The following is a 26,324-nucleotide window of genomic DNA, read 5'->3' as shown; positions in this document are numbered from 1 at the left end:
AGACGAGACATGAACAGGTTATGTATAATTTATTTTTTTCTCTGTCTAGAAGTCTTCATTAAAATCAAAATGTCAACATTTTTTAAATCATATACACGCAAAAAGAACGCTTTTCAATGTTAGATCGGTTCATTTGAAAATAATACATATTTACGTTGTTTACTTTTTTCCTTTAGTCGTAGGACAGACAAAAGCAGAAAGTGGTCACTCGGACAGCAAAGGGGAAATGAAGAGCATCCCCCTTTTCTTAAAAAGAGTTAAGACAGCAATGCAGGACTCAAAAATAAATACAAGTTTTGCACATGATAAATCTGGCAAAGTTCAGTAGTGTGTGGATGGAAGTTGGGTTTAAGTGGATGAGTATCTCTCTCCTTTACATACATTTATTATTAATAGAAACTATGTTACAGAGTATCGCCCCCAACCTCCCTGCGCAATTGACTTGCGGGCAGCCCACTACTAACACGTCAAACTGTACAATGTCCAGATGCCACCGAACCAGGGCATAACCACACAGTTAAGCAACAGATTTATATACTGTACACAGCCGTCCGTTCAGGAGTGACTATAGCACACACACACAAAAAAAGTTGGGTGTTTTGCCTGTTTGGGGGGAGGAGAGGCTGGGCATGCTGCTGCTGCTTGGTGTATTATACAAGGAGGCCATTTTGACGACCAGACAAGGCCATGCTGCTTTCGACAGTCATACCAAAAAGAAAAAAAGCTAATTTTATAAGCCAAATTTGGGAAATGATTAAGACTATAAGGCAACAAACAAAATGGTGCTTGTGATATGACGATGCAACCATTTGACTGTCGGGGTTTTAATGGAGCAACATTGAGCGTCTGCCTCATTGTTTCGAGTTGGAATCTCTTGCGGCCTTCCTGTATGGAGCTTGCATGGTCTCTCCGTGTTTATGTAGGCTTTCTGCAGGTTGTCCGGGTTCCTCCAAATACTTTTTTTGCTTCGTTGAAGAGTCTAAATGTGAATGGTGGTTTATCATGGATGGTGTGATTGACCGGAGACCAGTCCAGGGTGTATGCCAGAATAGGTTCCAGCTCACCTGCGATCCTAATGAGGGCAAGTGTTATGTAGAAAATGGAAAAGCAGTTTTCCGTCCACGCTTCTTTGATGAGACGCCTTAAAATGGCGTTCGTGCCTTCGTTGTCCCGAGCCACCAAATCTCGCCGGGATGAAGAGGGGCAATGAGCAGTAATTTAAGTTTAATTCATAGACAAGTCATTTGGAGCTTTAAAAAAAAAAGCAAATATTTAAAAAAGTGACAGTAATGCGATGAATTGGTAGTGGCGAGATTTAAAGAAAAAAAGGGTGTTGGGGTGGGGGGGGACAAAAAAAATTGGTTGGGGGTCAGACAGGAGGAGCAAGAGGGAGTCTGTGTCCCTTCACTCGGGCGTGGTGGACTTGGCGGAGGGGGGCGGGGGGGGTTATTGGTCATTAGCATCCGCAGCCTTCTCTCTGGGGCTGTGGCTCGCTGGTTAGCCGCCCGCCCTGGGGGGCCGACGGCTTGTGCTGGACGCCTGACTCTGCGGCGTTAAGGTCCAGGCTGCCATCTTGGATGTTCTGGTAGATCTTCTTGGCCGCCTCCAAGAAGGCGTCCTCCACATTTTCGCCTCTGAACACGAGAGAAATTGGCATTAAAAAAAGGTCCGCCTTTCAGGGGGGATGTTTTGCAAAGGTGAGTTTGCGTACACTTACGTTTTTGCACTGGCTTCCAGGAAGAGGAGACCTAAAGAGGAAAAGTGGCTTTTTTAATGTTTGTATTGATACCCGTTTTAATTCTTGATTTTATTCAACAATAACACCACAAAATGGGGCCATATTTGTTTCTTGGCACTTTTTGAGCTTTGGAAAATAGTTGCTAAATGGGTCACAGTATCTGCTTTCTTCCTCGCAATGTCCGAGCTCCAACTGAATTAAAAACAAGTCAAAACGGAACCAAAAAAAAAAAAAACTCCCTCATGATATATCCAAAACGCGGACTTTCATAACCCCGAGGTGACAAGTACTTTCTTCCGCTTCAAACGCTCCGATGTAGAATCACGTCTTTCCTCGACTTCTCGTCTGACTCACCGTTCTCCTCGGCAAACTGTTTTGCTTCCTCATACGTGACGTCCCTCTGGGCTTCCAGGTCCGCCTTGTTTCCTATGAGGATGATCACCTGTCGAGAGAGACGCGGACGGGGAGGAATGAAAGGACGAATGAACGTCAAGTCAACTAAAGCCGGTATGAGCGGGACCTCGCCGATGATGTCGTAAGTTCCCAGAGATGAGATCAAATTGTTTTAACAATACCGTATTGGGATTGGTGAGGTTTCTGGCGTCGGTCAACCAGCTGCTGAGGTGATTGTACGTGCTTCTCCTGTGTGAAAACCACAGAGCGTAGTATAAATATATCGTATCAAGTACTTTCTTGAGGTGACCTGCGTGTGTTTTGAGCCTCATCAAGCTTCCGAGACATTCCGCTTGTGTTATCGACAGGAACTAAAAGATGATACTTGAGAAGTGCTGACTCATTTTTCTTCCATTAACTGCGTTCCAGGCAGCCATTTTAATAACCGCATACGTCCATTTTGGGGACAGGAAGTGGGAGGGGCGGGGGGTACGGAGACATTCCTCACTCGCCGTGTTTATTTAGCAGGACGCCGAAAACCATTTTACAGGGAAACAAGGCACTACGGTGTTGGGTATGAAAGCCGTACCTGGTGATGTCGTACACCATCAGCGCTCCGGCCGCGCCGCGGTAGTACGAACGCGTCACAGCCCGGAAGCGCTCCTGTCCGGCCGTGTCCCAGATCTGCAGCTTGATTTTCTGGCCGCTCACTTCGATTATCCTCGTGCCAAACTCGACGCCGATGGTGTGGGGGCAGTCGGCCATGACTGCGTGGCGGAGAGAGAGGAGGGATCGGTTTGTGTTCTATGCTAACAGACGACATGCTAACTAACAGATGACATGCTAACGGCTACAGCGAGGTACACACAGGTCACCGGTTAGATGACAACAAGCCGGTGGTTTAATCATGTCAACTTTTTACGTTTCATGAAACGATAAGTAAAGATGTGGACTGCGCTTGTCAATTCCGATTCATTGTTCGGCTCGACGCGTCGTGTTAACGACGTCACCGTCAAAGCGGCCGGCTGCAGGTGCCTGACGTAGCGAACCAAAAAGGTTCCAAAAAGCCTCAAATTGCCTTTCAGTCAGAGCGCGGCGGCATCTGGCGTCTCAATAGCGCCCATTCAGCGCCGCGCCAACTGAATGGCGGCGGGAGGTGGCAGCTGACACAGAGAAGAGCCTCTCAGTGCTTGAGCGCGTGCTTCCTGCGCCGGTTTTGAGGGATTTGGAAGAAAATAAAACGCTGATGATGAAAAGGCGTCGGCGAGTACTTACATTTCTTTTCTGTGAACTGGTGAAGCAAACATGACTTGCCTACCCCCATATCGCCTGTACAGAGCAAAATAGAGACAGTATGTCTATCAGGGCTGAATCATTTCTGAAAAATAATCGAATTGTGAATATACAGGCTAGCAAACGCCCAGTTGGGCAAAGCGTAATATAATCAAACGACACAAAAAGCATTAGCGACATACTCACCAATGATGATGTATTTAAAAATGTAGGAGTAGTTGTACGGTGCGGTGGCCATTGTGGCTCTGAAATAGGGGAAGGTAGAAAGAATTACACAACTCAAGTGATTGGAAGAACACTCGATATTAAAAAAAAAAAAGGATAGAGAACGTAACAAGACGCAGTTGTGTTCAGCTGTGAGAGGCTCCAGTGTCGAAGATTAAGTTCAAGGGGGAAAAAAAACCTTAACAGCACAATTGAAATTCCTGCTTCAAATTAGAAGCCATAACACCCACCACCCCAATGCACCCCACCACCCTCACCCGCCTTTCCTCAGTTGCCTGTCACATGACCCTCATGTGGCATCTCGATCCCCCGTGTGAATGTGTTCACTGCGCTGGCTATGAGACGTAGTTTTCGCCAGGGGGGAGCAAAATGTGACATGCTTGTAATACTCGACAGAGACGCAAACACCAATGTTGTTATTTATAAGAGACGAAGAGTGCATTACCATGTGACCAAATGACTTGGCTCAGCATTTCTTTTCTTTTTTAATGACAGCGACATTTCCTTTCCTTTGTCTCAACAGTTACTTTCCATTGTGGCAAGAGGAAGAGGAGCGAGACTGCCGGAACTCATGACATCTAGACATCCTGAAACTACTTTGTGACTCATTTGAAGTCAGCAGAATTCCAGGCGTAATAATACAACAAGAAGGCATACTTGCATTTAAAAAAGGCAACTGTCAGAAAGAATGACAAACTTGTACGATGGTTCCAAAAAGCGAGGTATAGCAACTGATAGTGACAACATATTGAAGCGCCACGTTTTAATTTAGTCAATACAATGCTTTGGCACTGATCGCTCTGCTAATTTGCATGGCAATATAAGGCCTGCTCAGTTACCGCCCTACTGACAACTTTTTATCACTGTTTTGAATAGGCACAATGGAAATCAAGTCGTGCACACCCTTGTACAAACACCAGTTTTTCGTGATGTCACAAAAAGGAGACCAAGAGAAATCATTTCACAACTTTTGCCACCATCACTGTGGCTTATAACTTGTAGAACTCTCAGCAATGGAGGTGATGTGATTGAACAAGTGTGCACAGCCTCGATTGTTTGGGGCGTGTTCCAACCTACGTACAAATTGGCAACAGCCGTGCAACGGAACTGCGTCGTAAACCGAGGACCCCTCTGGTGTCACCTTTTTGGAATCGTGACAAAAACCACATTCGGGTTAGAAAGCAATTAATATACCACGCTCAAGACAGTCTTAAATTGATGGTACGTTTTAGAATTTAGAAGTGACAAGCCCCATCAAATCCGACGGGTGTTTACCCATCTTTGCGTCTACATTAGACACTTTTACTTGGGCCTCGAACCGCCTTTACCTTTAGTTTTTGTTAACCAACCGGAATCGATTGCTTAGGGCGGGTGATCCGTAGTCCAGTAACTCCGCGGACTAGTTTTAGTGCCTTTTCCTCCATTCAGGGCCCCCCAAATTCATACTAAGTTTTGCAGTCTTGACAGCCAAGTTGGCGTTAGCACAATAGCTACTATATGACATCACCGAGGTGCTATTGTGACAAAGGAGCGCCGACGTTACAGCGTGTTTGCCGATAGCGAGTGTCGACCCGGTTGGAAAGTTTTTCAATGACATCGGCGAGACGTCTTTGGGGGATTTTTGGTTTGAACACTCGACACCTGACTATCCTTAGCTTTAGCATGCTAGGCTGCTAACGATAGCTTGCAGGGGTTGGATTATAGGATGAGGTAAACACCATGACAGTGCCAGGGTGTATACCTGGGTGGTAAACGCGAGGGCATCGGGCTAATAAATAATGTTTCTCCCGATTAGAGTGCGAGTTATGAGCCGTCAGGTTTGCACTAGATCCCCGTTGAGCTAGTTTGGTTAGCATCCCCGTTCCGGCCAGCAATAGCCACAATGTTTAACAAGCGTCCACGGGGCGTTCTGCGCCTTTGTATGGGGCAGACGTCAAACGACTCCCCCTTTGGTTCGTACTCACCAGGAATGAAGTTTGAAACCGGAAAGTGGAGTGATTAGGACGAGTTGTTTTGCGGGTTATCCTGGCTCAAGTAGGATCTACCTATCCAAGATGGCGGTTCGCGGCGGCACAGGGTTTCCTCCGCTGTGTACAATGGACTGGAGGGACAAAGAGCATCAGTGGAAGAGGTGACGCTTCATGCTGCGTGAGTCTTGCCTCACCTGTACAGGTACACATATATCTAAATGTCTCATCCATCCTTCCATTCGTCCATCCGTCTGACCATTCATCATCCATCCGTCCGCCATCCGCCCCCGTCCGTCACCTTCCGTCCATGCATCCGTCAATCATTGCAACATTAGGTACACAAGAAGCATTAATTTGTGAAAATATGAATAATTTTATTGATACAACCATGGACCACTTTTTACATGCATGACTCTTACAATTTTGTATAACCACATGCAATGTGCTCTCCCAAAGTAAGCCGGAAGAACTGAAAAAAATAAACTGAAAAAATATATATTTATGTAGATTTCTTTTGACAAAGAGTGACCTTGAAAGAAGAATACGCATCAGACATTTTCTGATCTGAATCAAGACAAGACGTTTCAGCAATGACGATGAGTGCACATAATGTCCTCATAGGATAAGTGAGTGGCAGCCATAATAAAACTAGTTAGTGTGCTTCCATTGTGTCTTTAATGAAAGCTTGAGTGACTTCGTTGGCAAAACGTTATTCTGTGAATGCTGAGAGAGGTTGTCATGGAGCTGCGATTCCAAGAAAAAGATAGGGCTGGAACGTTCCATCATAGCAAATCGAGTCATCAATGAACCTAAGATGACTTTTGGCAAGAGAAGCTGTGTAGATCCTGCGCTGGTCACCACCCAATCGCAGCACACACAGGCAGTTAATTATTTTCAACAAAATGATTTAATGCAGGGGCCATTTTGTCATACCATCCGTTACACACATTCGGTGATGGACAAGAAGCGTAACTGTAAACGAACACAGTGTAGCTCAGATTCTGGTTAGCGGATGCCATGGCTAGCGCTGAGCTTTTACCAGAGCATCAAATTTGCCAAATCATTTGAATGTCACTATAATTGCGTCGTGATTTTAAAAAAAGTAGCACGGCACAAATGCAACTTCCAGCGCGTTCATGCCCTTTTGATGAAGCTAAAGCAACAACAAATGTCTTTTAGAGCATAATAGTTCACACTTTTCACATTGCATTCATCTGCAACTTTCTATTTTCTAAAAAAAACAAACTATTGATGTTATTTCATTTTAACTGTCATTAAATTTGTTCCTGAAAACACAAGATAAGCAGTTTTGTTCCCGTACCAAAAGACCACTTCAAGCCAAGGTGCATACTGAACATCCGATCATTTTGCTCATTCAACACCATACCCCTTAAGAAAAAAAAACATTCAGACCCTGACATAAAATGCCACGCAATCACTTGACAGTTTTTCCTCTTTTGTGTCACACAGTGAATTGGTATTCCCTATCGCCTACAACCACATCCTCAGCATCAGCAGCAGCAGGCCGGCCAGTGCGCATGCGTAGTTCAGTTGGCTGCGCGAGGGGGCGCTGTTGCATAGGTCCGAGTCGCAGCAGTGGATGCGCACGCCTGGCAGCTCCTGTTGTTGGCAGTGTCTGGACGTGGCACAGCCGCTGGTCAGGACGATGCCCAGTGCCGCTGCATGGATGAATGGAGAAGACGACAAGTCAGTCGCCGAGTCGTCGACTGCCTCAGCAGGAAAAAAGCTGCAGTAGGCAGCAAATAGTGTAAGTCGGTAATTAGCGGTTCATTTACATGTCAAACAAACGGCATTATTTGAGGAAATACCTATTGTGACTGACTAAATTGGTTTATGTAATTGCATAAACTACTCGTCTGATATCAATGCACTTTTGATACAAATACATTTTTGTTATGATAAAAAAAAGTGAAAATGTTCACGGGAAATGGAAGTCAAATTCCGTTTTCGCAGATTGTTTCAAGGTTATAATTAGCATTTGGAAAATTCCTAAATCCAACCTGACGTCCACTGGACACAAGGAGCTCAGCACAAAGGACTTCTTTCATAATCTTTATAATTGAGAGTCCAGTCCCAAGGTAAGCGTCACATGCCCCCAATGTCAAAATGCATTTCCCCCTTTCTTTTATTTGTTTTCTGACCTCTCAGGAGGTCATGTTTTCCTCACCTCAGGTATGTTTTTGTGCAGATTCCTGGCAGCTGTTTTTTTCTTCTCGTTTTTAGAAACCTCAATTTATCCAAAGATATCGCCCATGAAATTTTCCACAACATCTACTAACAACCCAGACTAAGCTCTGCTCTGACATACAAAGATGTCAATTCAACAAACTTCCGTGACACAAAATTCTATTCAGATTTCTTTTTCCAAAACACACAAAAATCAGATTCCACTCGGAATAAAACGCAAAGAAGTGAATTTATGAACAGCGAATCACGACTGCGACATTTTAAGCCTTGGCGGAGGTCACGCTGATTGCTGATTTTGACAGTGTGTTTGTCAGTCGGTGTGATGTTGTCAGCCTTGGTCTTAGCTTGCACTCTCTTAAAGGAGGAGAGAAAAGGTGCCTCATCAGCCCCTCGGGCTTCCGGACGTCAAGCGAGGCAACATCTGGATGTGTGTGTGCGCGCATCTCAGCATCTGACCATCACCGCCGCCCTGTTGAGGACATCCTCCGTTTGACTTCACATGGCACAACGAGGGGCCTCTCACGGACTCGGCAAGGCGACTAAAACGGCGGCGTTATGTAAGCGGCTAAGTGAATATTCACAACGGCGGCCCCCGAGAACATTTGCATTGAAGTACGATTAGAAATGATTAAGCCAATGTCCTCTGGCACGCCACAGTGCATTCATCACCATTTAATCATCTGCTGGCCTATACATATTCCCCAAATAAATGTTCAACTTTGCCGTATTATCTGGGTCACAGAAAAAACACTGAAAGTCTTGTGTTGGTTCTCATTTTTCTTTTGCGTCCTAGCAAATCTCTCGATTCCTGTAAAAAATAATTAATTACCAGATGTATTACGACAGAGAGCCAATGTTTCAATTACCCTTATCCATTGTCCATGTATTTATACAACTCTTTACTTTTTTTATTATTTAGGATTAGGACAGTGCTTCTCAATTTTCTTTTTGCACGTCTCACCCCAGAGGAGAGAGAAAATATTCGCAAACCCTCCCCAAATCTCTGCAGCTATAAATAGTATAATTTGTCTGTAAAAATAAGGATACTTCTGCAAAACATTGCATTGTTATTAAAATTAAAACAAGGAAAATATATCTGCAAATTAAAAAACATTTTTTTAAACTCCCATCCATTTTTAAATGAATTATTAGGTCATATTGAAAGAAAATGCCACTGGTTCACCTCGTAATTTCTAGCTACCGTATTTTCCGCACAATAACTAAAAGCACTCGATTTTCTCAAAAGCAGACAGCGTGCCTTATCATCCGATGCGCCTTCTATATGGACGCGAGTTCCTGGACGTAGTATTTTAAATGTTCTGCAAAGCGCTTTGTTCCAGCTGTAGCGGTTGTGAAAGCGCTATATAAATAAAGCTATTTTTAGCGTAGCTCCATCTAGTGGATGCATAATGCAGCCTCAACCACTATTGTAGCTTCTATTCTATGCGCCTTATAATGTGGCACGCCCTACATATAAAAACTGTTTTAAAATGGAATTGAAGGCGCTCCTTATACTTCGAAGCGCCTAACAGTGCGGAAAATATGGTATCCTTCCATATTCATTATCACCACTGCTCTGAGGTTTGATATTTTCTCCATCTGTGGGCCAGATGTCAAGGGAGGCCAGTTTAGGCTGCAGGTGCAAATAAAGAAAGGAGAATGGAGGTCCTCGAGGGGTCAGATGAAAGTTTAAAAAAAAAAACACCCGAAGGCTCCTTTGATATCATTCCTTAGTTTTTTTCTTATTTTTTTTCTGTGGGAGGTGTGATTTACTCACTGCTCTCTGTCTTGATGCAGAAGCGGTGCTTGAAGCCCTTGTGTGAGTGGGTGCAGGTGAGCACCTCTGGGTTGGAGCAGCCCACGTCCACGTACCGCTGATCTTGGATGATGTTGCAGCCATAGCACTGCAGACCCTCTACTACGCGGGTAACAAAGAGAGAAAAGACAACTTGACAAGGTAATGATCAGGCCTGTTATTGTGCCCCTATTGAAGGAAGGCTAAACACAATCATCATAAATAATCATAATAGAATAGAATTACTGCGGTAGAAAGCTTAACGATACAGCGGGGGGGGGGGGGGGGTAACATAATAAGGAAGCTTAACATAATACCTTTTGTGGCCGATATTTTTCATTAGTAGTATTATATTGGTGTGTCTATTCATGCTAGGTGATGATCAAATTGAGTAGTGCGCAAGCATAAATTCATGAGGGGTGTGCCCCTGGATCGGTTCATAACGTGTCAGAACATTGGCAAAAATGTTCATTGTCTAATTTTAATTCAACACAAAGATAATCAATTCGCTTTCAGGGAGGACTAAATAAATCTGATAATATTCTTGCGATGCGGAAATCCTCCACGCATCTGAATACAGCTTTTTATTTATTTTGTCTTTTTTGGGGGGTATTTATTTTGTCATTGCACATCCACTACAGTAGGTGGCAGTGGCGGCACTCTTATAATGCCATAATCAGTACATGGAGTTAAAACTGTGCCAGTAAAGTCATTCAATGAATTTATATTTCTTTTTTGGGTTTCTTTTAATGCAAATAAGGATACAATGTTATGCAGAAGTGTACTGCTAACAATTGTTACACAGCATTGCATTAGGGGGAGAGCCCCCACAGTTGTTTTTCGATTTAATACGGCGCATTGATACGCTTGCAACATTAAATGTATTCTTTTTTTTTTTTATTATATATTTTTATTTTGACTGTCAGTGTCTGACTTCCCTTTTAATGGGCACTTTCTGTGAAGGTCATTAGTTTTGGCTTGTAAATTCTGCCTAGCAACAAGCGCAAAATGTTCTAAATCTAAACACACAAGGTCCATTTATGTGAGCTAATTCCCCCCACAAAAAAGATTTTGTTTTCCTTTCAAGAAAGCCACTTGAACTGATGACATTATCGTGCTCAGCGCTCGAAGAGCAGTTAATCTAAAACGTCACTGGGATTCATCTTGAGGGCTGTTTTTCCTCTTCCCCTCATCTTGAGTGACAAGCGTAAAAAAAAGACGCATTGTTGATCTTTTTTTCTCCAGCTTTTGGCCAAACAGCGACGGACTCAGCCTCAGTAGTGTGTCACCATTTCAAAGCTTAGCAACCTGCATACGTTGGAGGCGACGGCACAGAAAATGACTCAAGGGTGCAGGATGGAAGTGGTGGATTGAGGGGGGGGGGGGGGGGCTGACGCTTCCTTTTCAAGTGATGATTCAAATGATTTGCCCAAACAGACGCAAGTGGGGCACATCGAGACCCTCTAGCAACGACTTCTTTCAGGAATTATCCGGGTTCTTTTCATGTTTTCGCCCAGTACTTTCAAGAAAAGATGCGGGCTGAATCCACCTGGGCGGGGTGGGGGTTAAGCCGGGATTGCCTGTGAATTCAGAGCGATCGCACACACCTGCGACTGACCCGCCAAATCCCGCACACACAAGATGGAAGATCAGCTTTGGAGCTGAAACCAATCCGCCCTCTTTATCTGCGGTGGCCCACGGAGGACACCAGCCTCTCACTTGCCTGGCCGCCGCTAAATAGCCAAACCCAAAGCCGGGATGGAGCTTTCAGGAGTGAACTAATCCTGCCGCAAATGCTCTTACAAAAATCACTTTTGGAAATCTGATGGAATCGATGTAAAGCTTCGCCGGGCCTGCAAGTGCGTGCCAAGCTTTAAGGGGATGTGTCAGATTTCGACCCATAGTGGTGATACGAGACCAGGGGTCAGGTAACCCCCAAGGAAATAGCTCACCAGTGATGGGGCATTGTGATTCCCCAAGAATGTTGTCAAAGTCATCATTTTCAAACTCACATTCTCACCTGTGGACAATTTCTGGGTTAGGAATGTTGACTCTTCACCTAATCGTCGCTGTATATTTTTTTTTTCGGCCCATTTCCAAATTTGCACCACCTCACGGCGGGGGCATTCTAAGTATTCCATTAGCGCAGCATTAAGGCTTGCCGCGTTTGTTTTGCCGGATGGAAATGATGGCAATTTACATCGGGCAAAAGAAGCTGATTTAACTCTTCATTAGCATGCAATGCTGCACGCTGGCTGCACTCATGAAGCAGTGAGGAGCTGCTGCCCAGTTATGAGCATTTGTCAACATAATGAGGACTTACTGGGGAGACATTCTACCCTCACGCCTCACTCCCCCACCCCCTATTGGTAAACTCCAATTTATTCTCACTGCACGCCAGGTTGTCTCGGACCAAAAACGGATGAATTGTAAACACGTCTCACTCCAATGGTACCAACGTAGGATTCGCTGGCAGCTACTTGTTTTATGCGGCCATTGCGCTGCGATTATATATCTAATGGGAAAGGAAGCTTAAATACTGTGATTGTTAATATTTTTGTCTGAAAAACTAAAAAGTTAAACAAAAAAAGGACTAAAAATAGCCAGTGGGGCAATGCAACCAATGCTCCCTAATACAATACATGCGAAGTGATTGTGTCAATTTTTTTTTTCTTTTTAATGCTTTTTTCTTTCTTCTTCTGAAAGAGGAGTAAATCCGTAAGATTCTCTACTACAATGTACTGTACTGACTTTTATAATTAATAGAAACTGAATTGAAAGAAGTGTCGCTTATTAAAAAAAAATACGAAGAAAACAATGTTTCATTTGATCAGACCTTATTTAAAATTGATCAATTGATTGATCATGTGACCTGTCGGCTCTTCAACTTTCTTGATTTAAAAAAAAAATGCGTGTGACTAGCATTAGCCTCATGCTAGCATTTTTCAAGTCAAGTCAAGTCAACAGTATTTATAGAGCACTTTCAAACAGCCATTGCTGCATACAAAGTGCAGTTTTTGACAAAGAAATTAAAAAAAACAGCTTGTGGGGCACTGCCCCCAATGCTCATTACTTTGAGATACCGCACAATTTGGGATGTGAAATAAGTTGAAATTTAAATGCCTGAATACTCTTTTTTTTTTCAAAATATTTTCAATTTCTTTATTTTATTTTTTATTGAAATGACTTTTTTTTAATCAAAATGGATCGAAACATACTTGAAAATACAAATCCGAACCAAAACAGCTGGTGAGGCACGAAAAGTTCAAAATAGCTTAGTTGCTCTTCAAGCAACTTCAGGTAAATAATGGCTGTGTTGAGTCATGTCAATTGTCATAATTTCATTTCTGTGTTCTTTATCATGACTTCCTGCTATGGTGATACATGATGCATTTGAATAAATTTAGAAGCTGATACAAATCACTCACCCACAAATGCTCTTCTAATGCATTTGAGAGTGCTGTTGTGTTGTTAAGCTCGCCCGTCGATGTTTGTTGCAGAGTTACTGTACATTCCCACCAAGAAGAAAAAAAAAATCTAATCCTGTATCACTCTTTCAACAACAACAAAAAAACAATTCAATATTTTGGATTACATTCTATCATGTAAATATAATTATGTTTATGCATCCAAATCCTCTTCCAGCGATGCCTCGCCATTTTTCCGCCTCATCTCAATTAGTGCCATTTATGGACTTTGCCTGATTGATAAACAAGGCGTCCGTGGGCCTCATTAGGGACTTTTTGACGTCAGCGGTGACCAAACTCTCTGGGGACAGTTAAGCACGCTGCCCCTTAGTTTGCACATAGTCCCCCCCCCCCCACCCCCACCCCCCTCGTAACCCCAGTGAGACAAAAGGTTACAGCAAAGCCCTGCTGTATTGGATTTTTATGACTCTGTTGGGAAATTTAAGTTGGCGACAATGGATATTTGCCGTGGATTTGTGGATGTGGAGCAGAGGCGTACTTATTGCAAATGTGGCCTGTTGGTTATATCTCATGTGGTCTTAACAATTACTCCGTAGCGACTCCAAAATGTCCCAAAACACAACTACTTTTAACACATTGAAAATTCCTGCACTTTTATTACATTGAAAAAGCCAAACAATAAGGGTGAGAAATTGTATCTCGTACTGACCTTGCGTCAAGCAGAGCCCCAAAATAAATCCAAGCCCGTACACCAGCCAGGTGTGTAAAGTCATGGATGCAGCACAGGATCGACGCGGGAGTGGGGGTCCCAGTAGTGCTGCTGCTGGAGCGGCGGAAATTCTCGCAGCGGTGCCACCTTTTGGGGTGGGGAGGGAAGCAGCCCGAGTGCCTCGTTCACGGCGCGTGAACGAACTGCCAGCCAGCCAGTCCGACGAGGGAGGGAGGCAGCCATGCGGGCAGTCAGTCAGCTCGGCAGCCACTCAGGCAAAAGAGATGATCAGGAGGAGGAGGAGGAGAAGGAGGAGGAAAAATATGCGAGTGGAGCGATTAGAAGAAAAGGAAGTGAGGGTGTGACCCCCTTTGCCACAAAATCATGAGAAAGAAATCCTCTCATTAAGAAGATGAAAGGTGTGCTACAAAGCTAAATTGTTCAATTAAACAAAAAAAAAAACCTCAAGTCAATGGCGACTGCATTAAGGGCATCGGGGGCAGTGCCCCACCAGCTGTTAATAGAGAATGTGTCAACACATTTAAATACAAAAAAAGCCAAATAAACAACCACTGGAGTGTTCCTTTAGTCAGTGGTTTCTCTGCGTTTGTGGCAGTGATGTGGTGGTGGTTCGATTCGTGATAAATAGATATTGCCACGTAGCAAAATATTCCTCCGGATGTGCGAGTGACCATGGCCACCCCTGAAGCACTTAGCTCCGCCTCTGACAGCATCATTTGGGGCAGTGCCCTACTAAGTGTATTTGATACAGAGCAGTAAGGTTTTTTTTTCCTTCTCAGCAAACGAAATGATGATGAGGAGAAAATGTGAGTGAACTAAATACTTAAAATGAGGTTTTGATTGACCCCTCTTTCACGTTGCTATAGAATAACAAGAAATAAATCCTCTCATTACGAAGATGAAAAGTGTGTGGGGCAAACACGCACACATCCATCGGGATTAATTCCTGATTGATAATCCATTGCTTCTAACAATAGCCCTTATCGGACAATGTGTTAAAAGCCTCGCTTTTATACGGGAATGGTGCGCGTGGGGGTGCACGCGCACCATTCAAACAAACACGCCATTATCTTGCGTATCGGCGCGCTTGCACACTGCGGAGAAAATTCCATCTAATCAAGAATTAAAACGTAAATCCTTTCTAAGAGACCGTAATGCCGTCGGATAAGGCAGAGCTTTGCGCTAAGCTCCATCCACAAGCAAAAGCGGCGCGCCCACAGGCGGCCGCCGCCGGAGATCGTCGCGCGACGTGCCTTTGACCTCCATATGTTTGCGCGGTGGTGATTTCATTTGTGACGGGTGGGGGGGCAATCAGAGGGGTGCGCTCTGGTGCTCCGGTCTTGAGGTCGTCGCTCTCGTGTGCGGCTGAAAAATTTATTTAAAAAAAATAAAAATCTAGAATTTGTGAAAATTCAACATTGTTCATTCGTCGTCCTGTTTATTTTTCCCATTTTTTAGAAATGCTTTTGGAGGAATCTATTTACTTTTTTAAATCAGGATTTAGGAATATTCAACGTGATGTGTGTTTTATTTGTTTCCATTTTTTTTATATACATAATGAAAAAAAAATTCTGTACACTTTAAAAAATAAAAAAGATTTATTTATTTTTTGTTATGACTATTCTTCACATTTGGCTTTATTTTTAGGAAATGTTCAATAATTACGTTGACCATAACTTTAGATTTTTTTCTTATCACCAGCAAGCAAAAACACTTTTTAAGTCCCAAAGCTGCTGCGACAGGCAATTTGTGTCTCATCTACTGTTTTTCTCCTCTTACTACTTTCCCCCACGGTCTTGCTGTCCTTATTTATACGATATTATATATTTATATAGCACAGAGCCGCTCCATCCAGCCTTTGAGTGATAAAGCCGGTGAAAGATTGCGCAAGACGAGAAGGCAGGACTGAGATTTGGAAGACGGCGAGAAAAAGGAACAAGGGTCCGGCGGTTCTCCGGTGATGAAAGTGAGTTTTCCCCTGAGACGCCACCGACTTATCTTGACACACAATGGCCACTTTAATTTCCCCTCCTTCTGCCATGTGGCGAGTCTGTATATAGTGACAGTGACAAGAACGGGGAAAAGGGGGGCTTTAAATTCTTGATGGAATTGCAATTAAGACACAAGCGAAGCAAAGAGAAGGAAGAAGCAAGCCGGCGGCTATGCAAGCAACCAACAGCGTGGTGCGGAGGAAATGCATGAAAAGTTAATTTTGCTCTTTGGGGCCCCCCCCCTCCCCTTCCCCCTCTTGTCGTCACATATAACCTTCCACTACAAGTGTCGAGGGCATGAGATTCAACACAAGTGTGTTGCTGCCCAGCAGTCATAATTAGCAGTCATCCGGCAGCGGTTGACCACAATATTCTACATTCAGATTTGCTTATTAAAAAGAAAACTGCAGGTTGGAGACATTCGGGAGCCATTTCACATCCGTTTTCTGCTATTTTCACATCATTATCTCCATAATGCTGCATGTATAGATTTTGATATTGTTTGAATTCTCAAATGTTTTTTTTTTTATCCTCTTGTAGATTTACACTACAACGTTGTTATAAAATGTTGCAAAAACAGGTTAAAGTGATTAAAAAAAAAAGATGTTTATGACATGTCTTGTATGGCTGTAAATGGCAATTTTGCATTTTGGGGCAGGTGTGGCAGTGCCCCACAGGAACCACCGCACTGTGATGGGGAAAAAAAAAAAAAACAGTGGACCATGTGTGATTGACAGCCATTATTAATGCCTTGGGGGAAAAAATCAATATTATATACAGGTAAACCCCAAAATTATTGAAAAATGTTATCACTGTATTGATTTTTTTTAAAATTCAATTTTATGTAACATTAGTGCCGTGTCTTCCTCTCCGTTCGGAGTGGAGCAGCCGCGTCCTTGACCACAGGTTGCCAAGAGACAGCACAATGAAGACCCCGATTTGTTTTATTATTTATGTATTTATTTATTTTTTCACACGGAAAGTTCTGCCTAGCAACAAGTGCTAACCTGTGACACGAACAGCCGCAAGAATTTCATTGACGTGCATTTTCATTCAATTTTTTTATATGCGTACAGTAAAACGAGAAACGTGTAGCACGGAAGAGTCGCCGCTCCTCTAGCATCTTGTGTCCGTACACGGCATCTGAAGATGCAATCAGTGGCCATGCATTTTGTGCATGACTGCTCTGTCCCTGCGCTCGGGGTCTCCGGAGCGGCGGGGCCACTGCCCGAGGGCCCGTCACCATCTGCCGCTGTCACGAGTGGTGGCGGGATCACATTGACACAGTGCCGTGGCCCTCGCTTGGCTGCAACACGGCGGGTTGCTGTTCAAGAGTCAGATTTTAAGACATGGTTAATTGTTGGTGGATTTGATTTTGTGAATATTGTAATACTTACTGTGCTGTTTTTTTTTTTGGGGGGGGGGCGGTGTGTGTCGGCCCTCATGCTGTCTTCCCGCTGTCAGCCCCGACAGAACTTGAGTGGACTTGGAGAGTACAGATGCATCCCAATAAATGAGAATATTGTAGAAATACAGTTTCTAAATGTCCATTTAAATTACTTCAGACACGCACACAAAATCCAAGCCTACTTGTCCCGATGTGAAGAAGTAATTGCCCCTTGAACCTGATAATGAGTTATGCCACCCCTGGCAGCAATAACTGAAATCAAGCGTTTGGGATACTTAGTGATGAATATTTCTGACCTTAAACGGGTAGTTTATGCTTGAAAAACCTCCAATATGGCGGAGATGAAGCAATTCTGCGAATAAAAATGGGCCAAAATTCCTCCACAGAGATGTGAAAGATTCATCTTGAGTCTTTTTTTTCCAGCTAACTAGCTAGCTGTTAGCCTCTGGGCACCAGTGGATGTGCAGCTAGCGTATGAACATGCTTGTCACGTGTTTATTTTTGTTCACGTTTGTTGATTAGAGCAATTGAAAGTCCACCGGCAGCTGCGTCTACACTTGACCACCTGTGGAGGGATTAAAATTTGTTCAAAGTAGTAGTGGTAGCCTCTCCAAAATAGCTAACGTAAGCAAGTTTGACTATGCGCTAGAGACGTAGCATTTTATCTTCTTTTCGGTGGAAAAGGATTCCAAACTTTGGACATTCTCTTATCTTTTACCCACTCATTCCTGCTGGCTTGCATTTATTGCAGTAATAGTCCGTGTGGCGAAATAAGCGCTCCAAATTCCCGCGATATAGCAAAAAGGTGATGTAAAATCAGATATCTGCAAGGATGTCACTCCAATACGGTGAGGAACGTGATGTTATTCACACTCACAAACAGCCTTCTGAAAACTACAATTTGGCCCCCCGACCAAAATGAAACCTTGAAAATGCCCAGTGGGCCAGATAATGGACTCTTTTCAACAGAGCCACTAAATGATAAATAAATCACTCAATATAGGGTTAAACAGAATTTAAGCCACCAGCATCGGCGCCGCTATTTAAAGGTTCGCCCTTACAAATCATCAACTCTGCAAATCTCTTAATTTAAACAGTCTCCCCCTCCCTCAATCTCCACGGCTTAGAGGCAGCAGCATCTGCTTGACACACGCACACACGCACTCTGCATGGGAACATCCTAAACTCAAATTTAACCTGAGACGTGCTCTGACATCTGTTCCCCTAATGACTCGCGTTCACGCACTTAGCCACTGGTGAGTGTTTGCGCATTAGCATCTTCTTGCTGACACAACTTGCGCCGCAGCTTTTTGTAAAGGTTACACACACTCGGCCGCAGCTCAGTATCCAGCTTAGTGTGGCCGACATTGCCTCCCGATGAATCAATTTGTTATTCGTAGGTGTCAGGATGAAGGTGAAGGCTCTCGTAGAGGATTGATATGAAAAGCGACAAAAGCAGGCAAAACACTCTACTTTTTTTGGGGGGGGTTGTTTGTTTCCTTTTGTAGCCACGCAAAGCCTCGCCCGGTGACTCATAAGCAGCATCATGTCATTAAATGCCAGAATCCCACCATGCGGAAGTGATTCCAAAACCAAAATAGTCTGATCACCTTTTACACGCCGTGAATTATACACCAACTTATAAAAATTACACGCGGCACGACGAGTGGGTCTCTGTGTTTGTTTGGTTTGTGTGTATGTGTGCATAGCCTGCGTCCCTCTCAGCCCCCGAGGCAGATTTGGCTCCAGGCCACTGCAGCCGAGCTCTGCAGGGGGAATATGAATGGCATTAGCTGCGGGCTGTTGCCATGGTGTTGACTTATTTACTGTACATCAGCCCACTGACTTCAAACAGTACGTTTTGGCTGCCATATTAGTGTCAGCGTTATCATCCAAGGGACACATTTCCACTGGGTGATTTAAAAAAGAAAGAAATAAAAATCCACTCTGGCCGCTTGTCAGCAAGAGGAAATTTGTGTGCTAAAAGTGCACGGCAGTGACAAATTCGTACTTACATGTGCGTTTGACAGAAAAATGATTTTGTTTCTCTGTTGTTGAGGAAATGCCCTCAGCCGCACGCTCTATAAAGACACAATGATTTGCCCTAATTAATGCCAATAATAATAATGCTAATTAATAAAACACACATACCTTTATTAAAAACTAACATAAGAGTCTCATTTTTTTACCAGTACTTCTTTTGTACTCCCTTCATAGACACCTTACCGATGGACACTGATTGATTTCCCACTTTTGAAAAAGTAACAGAACTCAACTTCCAATTGGAGTCGATAGGTGGCAGTCGAGACCAGCAGACAAATACCGGAAGTTGAGAAGCGGAAAAAGAAAATTAAAAAGAATACGAAGAAGAAACTCACACGTGTTTACAATATATCCGCTTGAGTCGTCGCTGTCCACTTTGTGATATCACATGAACTCTCGAAACTAGAATTTTTTTCTTCAACGCGTCGCGGGTGAAAGAAGAGTAATTTTTGAACGCCGCCATGGCTCAGAGAAAGAAGAAAATGACCAAGAAGAAGAAAAATACAGCTGGCAGAGAGCCCAATGCGGATTCCGACGGCGGAGACTTTGAAATAGACGTCCAAATCAAAGACGATGATTCCGTAAGCCTTCAAATTATTAAACACGCACGTAATTTCTTTCCGGTTAGCGGTGATCGAGCGAACTTCAGCTATTGATTCCAACAACGCAGTTTGTATTGTGTCAGGGGGTATAGCTCAGTGGTAGAGCATTTGACTGCAGATCAAGAGGTCTCCGGTTCAAATCCGGATGCCCCCTTCACACCTTTTTCCTTCCCCATAAAGCGCATCATACATTACCGGATTGCGAAATGGCTCTCAAAGAATTGATACGAGCTACTCGGTACATTGTGCTTTGATACAGCTCGTCAACACGTCATCTATTTTTACGGGCTTTAGATGGAGCTCACTTTTTACTTGAGACTGACTACTCTTCCCTTTCACATAAAGACAAACAACCATTAATACTCATATTCACACCTAAAGACAATTTAGTTTTCAATGAACCAAAACTGACTTGTGATGAGAGAAGCAAGGCACACCTTGCTTCCAGGATGACCCATTGAGCCTTAGTGTGAGGCAGATGTGCTAACTGCAAAGGTTTTCAATGTACCCTCTGCATACTTAATACATACATATTTAATGAAATGCCCCCACTCAGGGGGGTACAGTATTTGTATAACATCTATATTTTCAAATCAAGATTTGTTATATCTGACTTTTGACAGCCCAAGGGAAAATTATTGCGATTCCCCACCGCTTCGGACTGCCCGTCTGATGTAGAGCCTGATACCAGGGAGCTGGTCCGAGCCCAGAACAAGAAGAAGAAGAAATCGGGAGGATTTCAATCCATGGGTGAGAGCCACCAGAACAAAGCTTAGGTGCAATAACAACACCGCATTTCGTTGCTGTTTCTCTTGAATGCGGTCAAACATTTGTAGTCCAGTTAAATAAGGAAATACAGTGATGGAGGGGTATATTTTCTTGACCCCTTTTCTCCATTTTGTGTGTGGTTAGGACTCTGTTACCCCGTCTTCAAGGGCGTCATGAAGAAGGGCTACAAGGTGCCAACGCCAATCCAAAGAAAGGTGAGACTGGCCTCCCTTGGTATCCTCGAATATGCGTGATGTCTATTGACATACTCTGTTCTAACCCCGTTTTCCGCACGTCAAGACTATCCCGGTCATTCTGGACGGCAAAGACGTCGTAGCCATGGCTCGGACTGGCAGCGGCAAGACGGCAGCCTTCCTGGTGCCCATGTTTGAGAAGCTGAAGGCACCGCATGCCCAGACGGGTGCTCGGGCTCTCATCCTGACCCCCACCAGAGAACTGGCACTGCAGACTATGAAGTTCACAAAAGAGGTAAGATGGCAAGGAGTGCGAGGTCAAATGAGGTCAGGCCTGGAAATAAATTCCACTCAAATTTGATCGTCGTAGTTGGGGAGGTTCACTAAGCTGAAGACAACCTTGATCCTTGGTGGAGACAGGTGTGTGGTTGTTACTATTTTCATTTCACGTCGTCATTGACATTTTTTGCGCGTGCACTCTTAAATCGATGTCTGTGCCTTCCAGTTTGGAGGACCAGTTTGCTGCGCTTCATGAAAACCCCGACATGTGAGTTTAACCACAAACTTAAGTCATTTTGTGTTATAGTTTCAAATGATTTTGAGTTCCCCCTTTAATGACTGTCAATCCTTTTTATATTGCTGATTTCTCTCCGTCGTCCTCCAGAATCATCGGCACCCCCGGCCGTCTCATGCATGTCGTCCAGCAAATGAACTTGAAGTTGAATCATGTGGAGTACGTGGTGTTCGACGAGGCTGACAGGTAATTTAAACCTTACGTGTTCATCTAGCAAAGCTGTTCTCGACTCCCGTGAATGTGTGTCCCGAATGTTCCTTCCCTGTTCAGGTTGTTTGAGATGGGCTTTGCCGAACAGCTCCAGGAGATCATCAGAAGACTTCCTGACACTAGACAGACTTTGTTGTTCTCTGCCACACTGCCCAAACTGCTGGTGGAGTTTGCCAGGGCGGGTGAGACGATCCAATATTAGCATTTGATCAAATATGACTTCCAAAGGTTACAGTAACTCCTTCGTTAAAAGTGAAACACACACACACATACGTGAATAAATTGACAAGTAGCGCAGCATTGTCTTAGATTGACGAAACTGCAATATTGGTTGTGTTATGCAGAAGATAAAGAATATATGCCTGTTTGCGTTCAAGCAACCGTTGCTTAAATGGTAATAATGAACAGAATTTAGATGCTAGTTTCAGTCGCACATCTATGGTGTTTCACATTGTGCGTTAGCATTAAGCTAGCAGACGTTCGTAAGTTATGATGATCAGAATCTGTAAAAAATATATATATATTGATATATATATATATATATATATATATATATATATATATATATATATATATATATATATATATATATATATTGATATGTAAATGTTATATATTGGAAGATGGATATTGGGTCTCAAAAAAATTTGTTGTGGTACAAGTGTTCTGTGGTAAAAGTGTTCTGTGACCTATACAGTGACTATTGACAATTTTTTTTTCATTCTCAGGGCTGACAGAACCAGTGTTGATTCGTTTGGATGTGGACTCTAAGCTCAGTGACCAGATCAAGGTTGGGGAAAAAATTTTTAAAATTCCAAATTTAAATTTAAAAGTGTCGTGTATTGAAGGTGCCTTGTCTTCTTTTTCCCCCAGCTGTCCTTCTTCCACCTGCGAGTGGACGACAAGCCGGCCCTGCTGCTTCACCTTCTGAGGAACGTGGTCAAGCCTCAGGAGCAGACGGTGGTTTTCGCCGCCACCAAACATCACGTGGAGTACATCAAGGAGGTCAGCAGAGCATCAAAAACAAACAACAAAAAAAACTGCTCGGAAGAGTCTTGCGCTATGTTTCTGACGTCTGGTGGTGGTTGTGTAGTTGTTGTCTTCAGAAGGGCTTGAGTGCGCCTACATCTACAGCGCCCTGGATCAGACGGCCAGGAAAATCAACATCGGGAAGTTTGTGCACCGCAAAGCCATGGTGCTCGTCGTGACGGACGTGGCCGCTCGCGGTATCGACATCCCGCTGCTGGACAACGTCATCAACTACAACTTTCCCTCCAAGTCAAAGCTCTTCTTGCACAGAGTTGGTGAGCGAAAGGACAAGATTGCACACGAGGACCTCAAATCTGTTTAATCGCAAAGGGGATGTGCACTCTGCCGTACATTTTAAGTATTTAATTCCATCAATTAATTGGCTCGTCGTATTTGCCTCTCAGGTCGCGTGGGCCGAGCGGGGCGCAGCGGCACAGCCTACAGTATGGTTTGTCCCGACGAGGTCCCTTTTGTGTATGACCTTCACCTTTTCCTGGGAAGACCCGTGCAGCTCGCCACGGCAGAACACTCGGCAGGTAAGACATATGCAAAAAAACAAAACAAAACCCAAAAAGTGCCTTTATTTTCTCTAAAAAGTCAATCTTCCCGCCTGCAGATTCAGACGGAACGTTCGGTCGGGTGCCTCAAAGCATCTTGGACGACGCAGCCGTCAATCTGATCACGGCGCACGACAATTCCTTGGACCTGCAGAACCTGCACCGCGTCTCGGAGAACGCCTACAAGCAGTACCTCAGGTCTCGGCCGAATCCCTCAGTGGAGTCCATCAGACGAGTGAAGAACTTGGACCTGACCTGCATGGCCGTCCATCCTTTACTGGGTCCGTTTTTAGAGGACGAGCGCCCCCTCGTCGGTGCTCATCAGACAACACGTTGGCGACGGTTTGTTTTTGTTTTAGGATCGGGATTGGAGAAAACGGAACTGGACCGCCTTCAAATAGTCGACGCCATCAAGGGCTACAAATCTAAATCGGCGAGTGGGACTTTTTTTTAACAGTGTTGCTTTTCATGGTTCTTCTGACAACCCGCCGCCCCCAAATTGCTTCTCACGACTCCCCCCTACTAATTGAAAGTACGCTCTTCCTCGTCTAGACCATCTTCGAAATCAACTCCAGCAGCAAGACGCTCGCCAGTGAGGTGATGCGGGCCAAGCGCTCCAAGGACTCGCGGCTGGTGGACAAATTCAGCAAGGACAGGAAAAGTCTGGCGGCCGAGAGACGCCTCCATAACCCCGTCAGCGTCCCGGCCGGCCAAGACGCTGCCGACTCAGGCGAGGACGACGCACTACAGGTAACACGCATAAAAACATTGTTCGCGCCAGTCATTTCCACAGCGTGCAAAACTGTTTCCACATTTTTAAAATTTGCTGACATTTCTGCATCATAAGTAAATTGAGCCTTATTGGGACTGCCAAATCGATATTGACAGCGACGCAACTCGTAAGGTTTGTGAAACTGTTGATGTACATTTTAGGGTCTGACCGATTAATCGTCTGGCTCATTTAATTGGCTAATATTAGCCCGTTCCTTTTTTGGGGTCTACAAATTTACAACATAAGACAACGCGAGTGACATTCAAAACTCTCTGTTGTAAAACTAAACAAATGGACAAAATAATATATAACCGTCAAGTGTACTGTCTGTAATTTTTTTTATCGTTATAAGCGTGAAGGTTTATGTTGTAAAATTCATTCATGAATTGGTTATCAAACAAAAAGTTGAATAATAGTCGCTGGAATGGTCTGACAAGTCACCAAATGTAGCGAAAATGTCGCTTGGGCCGTCAAAATAAAAGCGCCACTTTCAAAACAAAAGAACTTCATAGTTGACATTTTATTTTGACTCTGGACGTTGCTGAGACAACCACAAAAGTGTAGGGCCTGTTGTTAGAACACGAGTTATGTTTATTGTTACCGTTTATTGTTCAATTTATTCATTTGCATGGGGAAAGACCGTTAGAAAATGTCCCAACAATTTTCTTACTCTTTTCTTAAACAGACCGTTTTCTGCGAGGTGATTGGTGGGAAGAGGAAGGCTAATCAGGACGAAGGAGAAGCGCGTCCAAAGAACAAGCGAGGCAAACGCGTGCCGGCCAAAGACGAGGAACACTACATCCCCTACAGACCCAAAGACTTCAACTCGGAGAGGGGGTGACGGCATCTTCGAAAGGTTCACTCGATTGAAACGTTCTTGGGCGTGAGCTTCATGCCGTCTTTTTATGCTTTTTAGCCTAAGTTTGACTGGAGAAGGCAGCGCCTTTGAAGCGCAAGCGTCCTCTGCCGTCCTCGACCTTATGGGAGACGAAGGAGATGGACTCAACCAGCACAAGAGAATTATGAAATGGTGACGAAAAAGTGGTTTACCTTTGCAATCGCCGCCACGTCTCGTACTCTATATTTATCGGTACTCGGATTCGTAGGGATCGAAAGAGGAAGCGCTTCGTAACGGACACGGGCAAAGATGACCAGAAGAAACGAATTAAACTCGATGGCGGTCAAACCATCCACAAGAAGAACAACAAGAAGAACTTGTATCCTTTGGACAAATATGTCACGTCTACCAGTGAGCGTTTACGCTTTAGTGCAACTGTTTAGAATGTAAATTTGACTGGCAGTATTTTTTGCTGTCATACTTAACAAGTTCAAAGTTACGAGGAGTGGAAGAAGAAGTACAAAATTGATGAAGGGGCCGCAGGCTCAGATGGGGAAGGAGGCGGAGGAGGCGGGAGGAGGCCACCTAGAGGTACGTTTTGCGTCTTATGCCTAAACAGCATATGTATTTATTTTTTTAATTAATTTTTCTGAGTTATGCAGACGTCAAAGTTATTGCATACAATGAATTCCAAAAATACAAAATCAATAATATGAGGCCCTAATTGATTTGGGTCTTCCAGGCCGCGGCCGTGGTCGCGGACAGAGTTCGGCGGGCCCTCAGTTGGCCTCCAACGGCAGCAGGGTGCGCAGCGAGCTCAAAACCAGCCAGCAGATCCTGAAACAACGCAAGAAGCAACAGAAGCATCGCTTCCTGCAGAGCGGAGGCCTCAAGAACCTGCGCGCCAAGAACAAGAAATATCTGGGAGAGGTGAAGAAGTCCGGCTTCGGTCGAGGCAACCAAAAGAAGGGCAAGATGAGGAAGAGGATGTGAGAATGAGCAATGACATATTTATGGTGGAAATGCTCATTGTGGATCTGCGTCTTCACTGTGAACTTTCCACATCGGAACGTTTGCGAATGACCTGTTTTTGGTGCGTTTTCGAGTCTTTTACTGTGTATATAATTTAACTCATTCATGAAAATACAGAAAACAATGGCCCAACTTTTTGTTGTCTTTATTTAAAATCAAAGAAATGTGAAACTTAACGTGTCACATTGTCGGCACGGTTGCTTTTGAGTCCTCCTCATTTTTATGTTTAATTTTCTCACCACTCATTTTTACCTTCAATGCTTCCATTTCGAATAAGAACGTCCTTAGAAAAGCATTCCTCGAGCCACGATGCCCGCTAACCGGAAGATGGGCTGATTTCCGAGTCTTCTCAGCTGCTTTTATATTTAGATTTGCTAGATGTTTACGTCTTCGAGTGTAATACTGCGATTTGGAAAATGCTAACACAGGTGTCGAGAATTGCGTATTGATTCAATGTATCGTGCGCTTTATTTTAAACTCGACGTTTAAGCCTGCTTAGTGGCGAACGTTTAACTCCTAAACACAA

The 26,324-nt window shown here is 44.0% G+C and overlaps 3 protein-coding genes, 1 long non-coding RNA gene and 1 other non-coding gene across 6 annotated transcripts; 3 read left to right on the top strand and 2 right to left on the bottom strand.

Moving 5' to 3' along the window:
* Window positions 1-14: 14 nt before the first annotated feature.
* rab14l (RAB14, member RAS oncogene family, like) lies at window positions 15-5,759 on the bottom strand. Its single transcript, XM_052051382.1, has 8 exons — window positions 5,614-5,759; window positions 3,611-3,669; window positions 3,407-3,460; window positions 2,721-2,898; window positions 2,314-2,380; window positions 2,093-2,180; window positions 1,718-1,748; window positions 15-1,634 (listed from the first exon to the last, which is right to left on the bottom strand). Exons 2-8 carry the CDS (start codon window positions 3,660-3,662, stop codon window positions 1,457-1,459), a joined length of 648 nt encoding a protein of 215 aa, XP_051907342.1. The 5' UTR covers window positions 3,663-3,669; window positions 5,614-5,759; the 3' UTR covers window positions 15-1,456.
* LOC127591346 (uncharacterized) lies at window positions 5,674-16,467 on the top strand. Of its 2 annotated transcripts, none has more exons than XR_007959853.1 (3): window positions 5,674-5,821; window positions 7,090-8,384; window positions 9,625-12,568. It is a non-coding gene; the product is annotated as an uncharacterized LOC127591346 (long non-coding RNA). The 2 variants fall into 2 exon arrangements; XR_007959852.1 differs by lacking the exon at window positions 5,674-5,821 and adding an exon at window positions 15,616-16,467 and having other exon boundaries at window positions 7,235-8,384; window positions 9,625-9,784.
* Window positions 5,973-13,903, bottom strand: LOC127591345 (uncharacterized). Its single transcript, XM_052051384.1, has 3 exons — window positions 13,760-13,903; window positions 9,605-9,745; window positions 5,973-7,298 (listed from the first exon to the last, which is right to left on the bottom strand). Exons 1-3 carry the CDS (start codon window positions 13,821-13,823, stop codon window positions 7,111-7,113), a joined length of 393 nt encoding a protein of 130 aa, XP_051907344.1. The 5' UTR covers window positions 13,824-13,903; the 3' UTR covers window positions 5,973-7,110.
* A 3,059-nt stretch (window positions 16,468-19,526) lies between the features above and the next one.
* Window positions 19,527-25,930, top strand: ddx54 (DEAD (Asp-Glu-Ala-Asp) box polypeptide 54). The gene is made up of 20 exons (XM_052051355.1): window positions 19,527-19,803; window positions 20,448-20,574; window positions 20,737-20,807; window positions 20,893-21,081; window positions 21,157-21,206; window positions 21,292-21,333; window positions 21,451-21,546; window positions 21,631-21,752; window positions 22,299-22,360; window positions 22,444-22,575; window positions 22,664-22,874; window positions 23,004-23,135; window positions 23,216-23,437; window positions 23,516-23,589; window positions 23,709-23,906; window positions 24,614-24,765; window positions 24,845-24,958; window positions 25,035-25,145; window positions 25,263-25,357; window positions 25,509-25,930. Exons 1-20 carry the CDS (start codon window positions 19,684-19,686, stop codon window positions 25,757-25,759), a joined length of 2,571 nt encoding a protein of 856 aa, XP_051907315.1. The 5' UTR covers window positions 19,527-19,683; the 3' UTR covers window positions 25,760-25,930.
* trnac-gca (transfer RNA cysteine (anticodon GCA)) lies at window positions 19,907-19,978 on the top strand. Its single transcript has one exon. It is a non-coding gene; the product is annotated as a tRNA-Cys (tRNA).
* Window positions 25,931-26,324: the final 394 nt, after the last annotated feature.

The sequence above is a fragment of the Hippocampus zosterae genome, chromosome 18 (assembly GCF_025434085.1).
Source record: "Hippocampus zosterae strain Florida chromosome 18, ASM2543408v3, whole genome shotgun sequence".
NCBI classification, from domain to species: Eukaryota; Metazoa; Chordata; class Actinopteri; order Syngnathiformes; family Syngnathidae; genus Hippocampus; species Hippocampus zosterae.
This window is presented reverse-complemented; position numbering and strand designations above follow the sequence as displayed.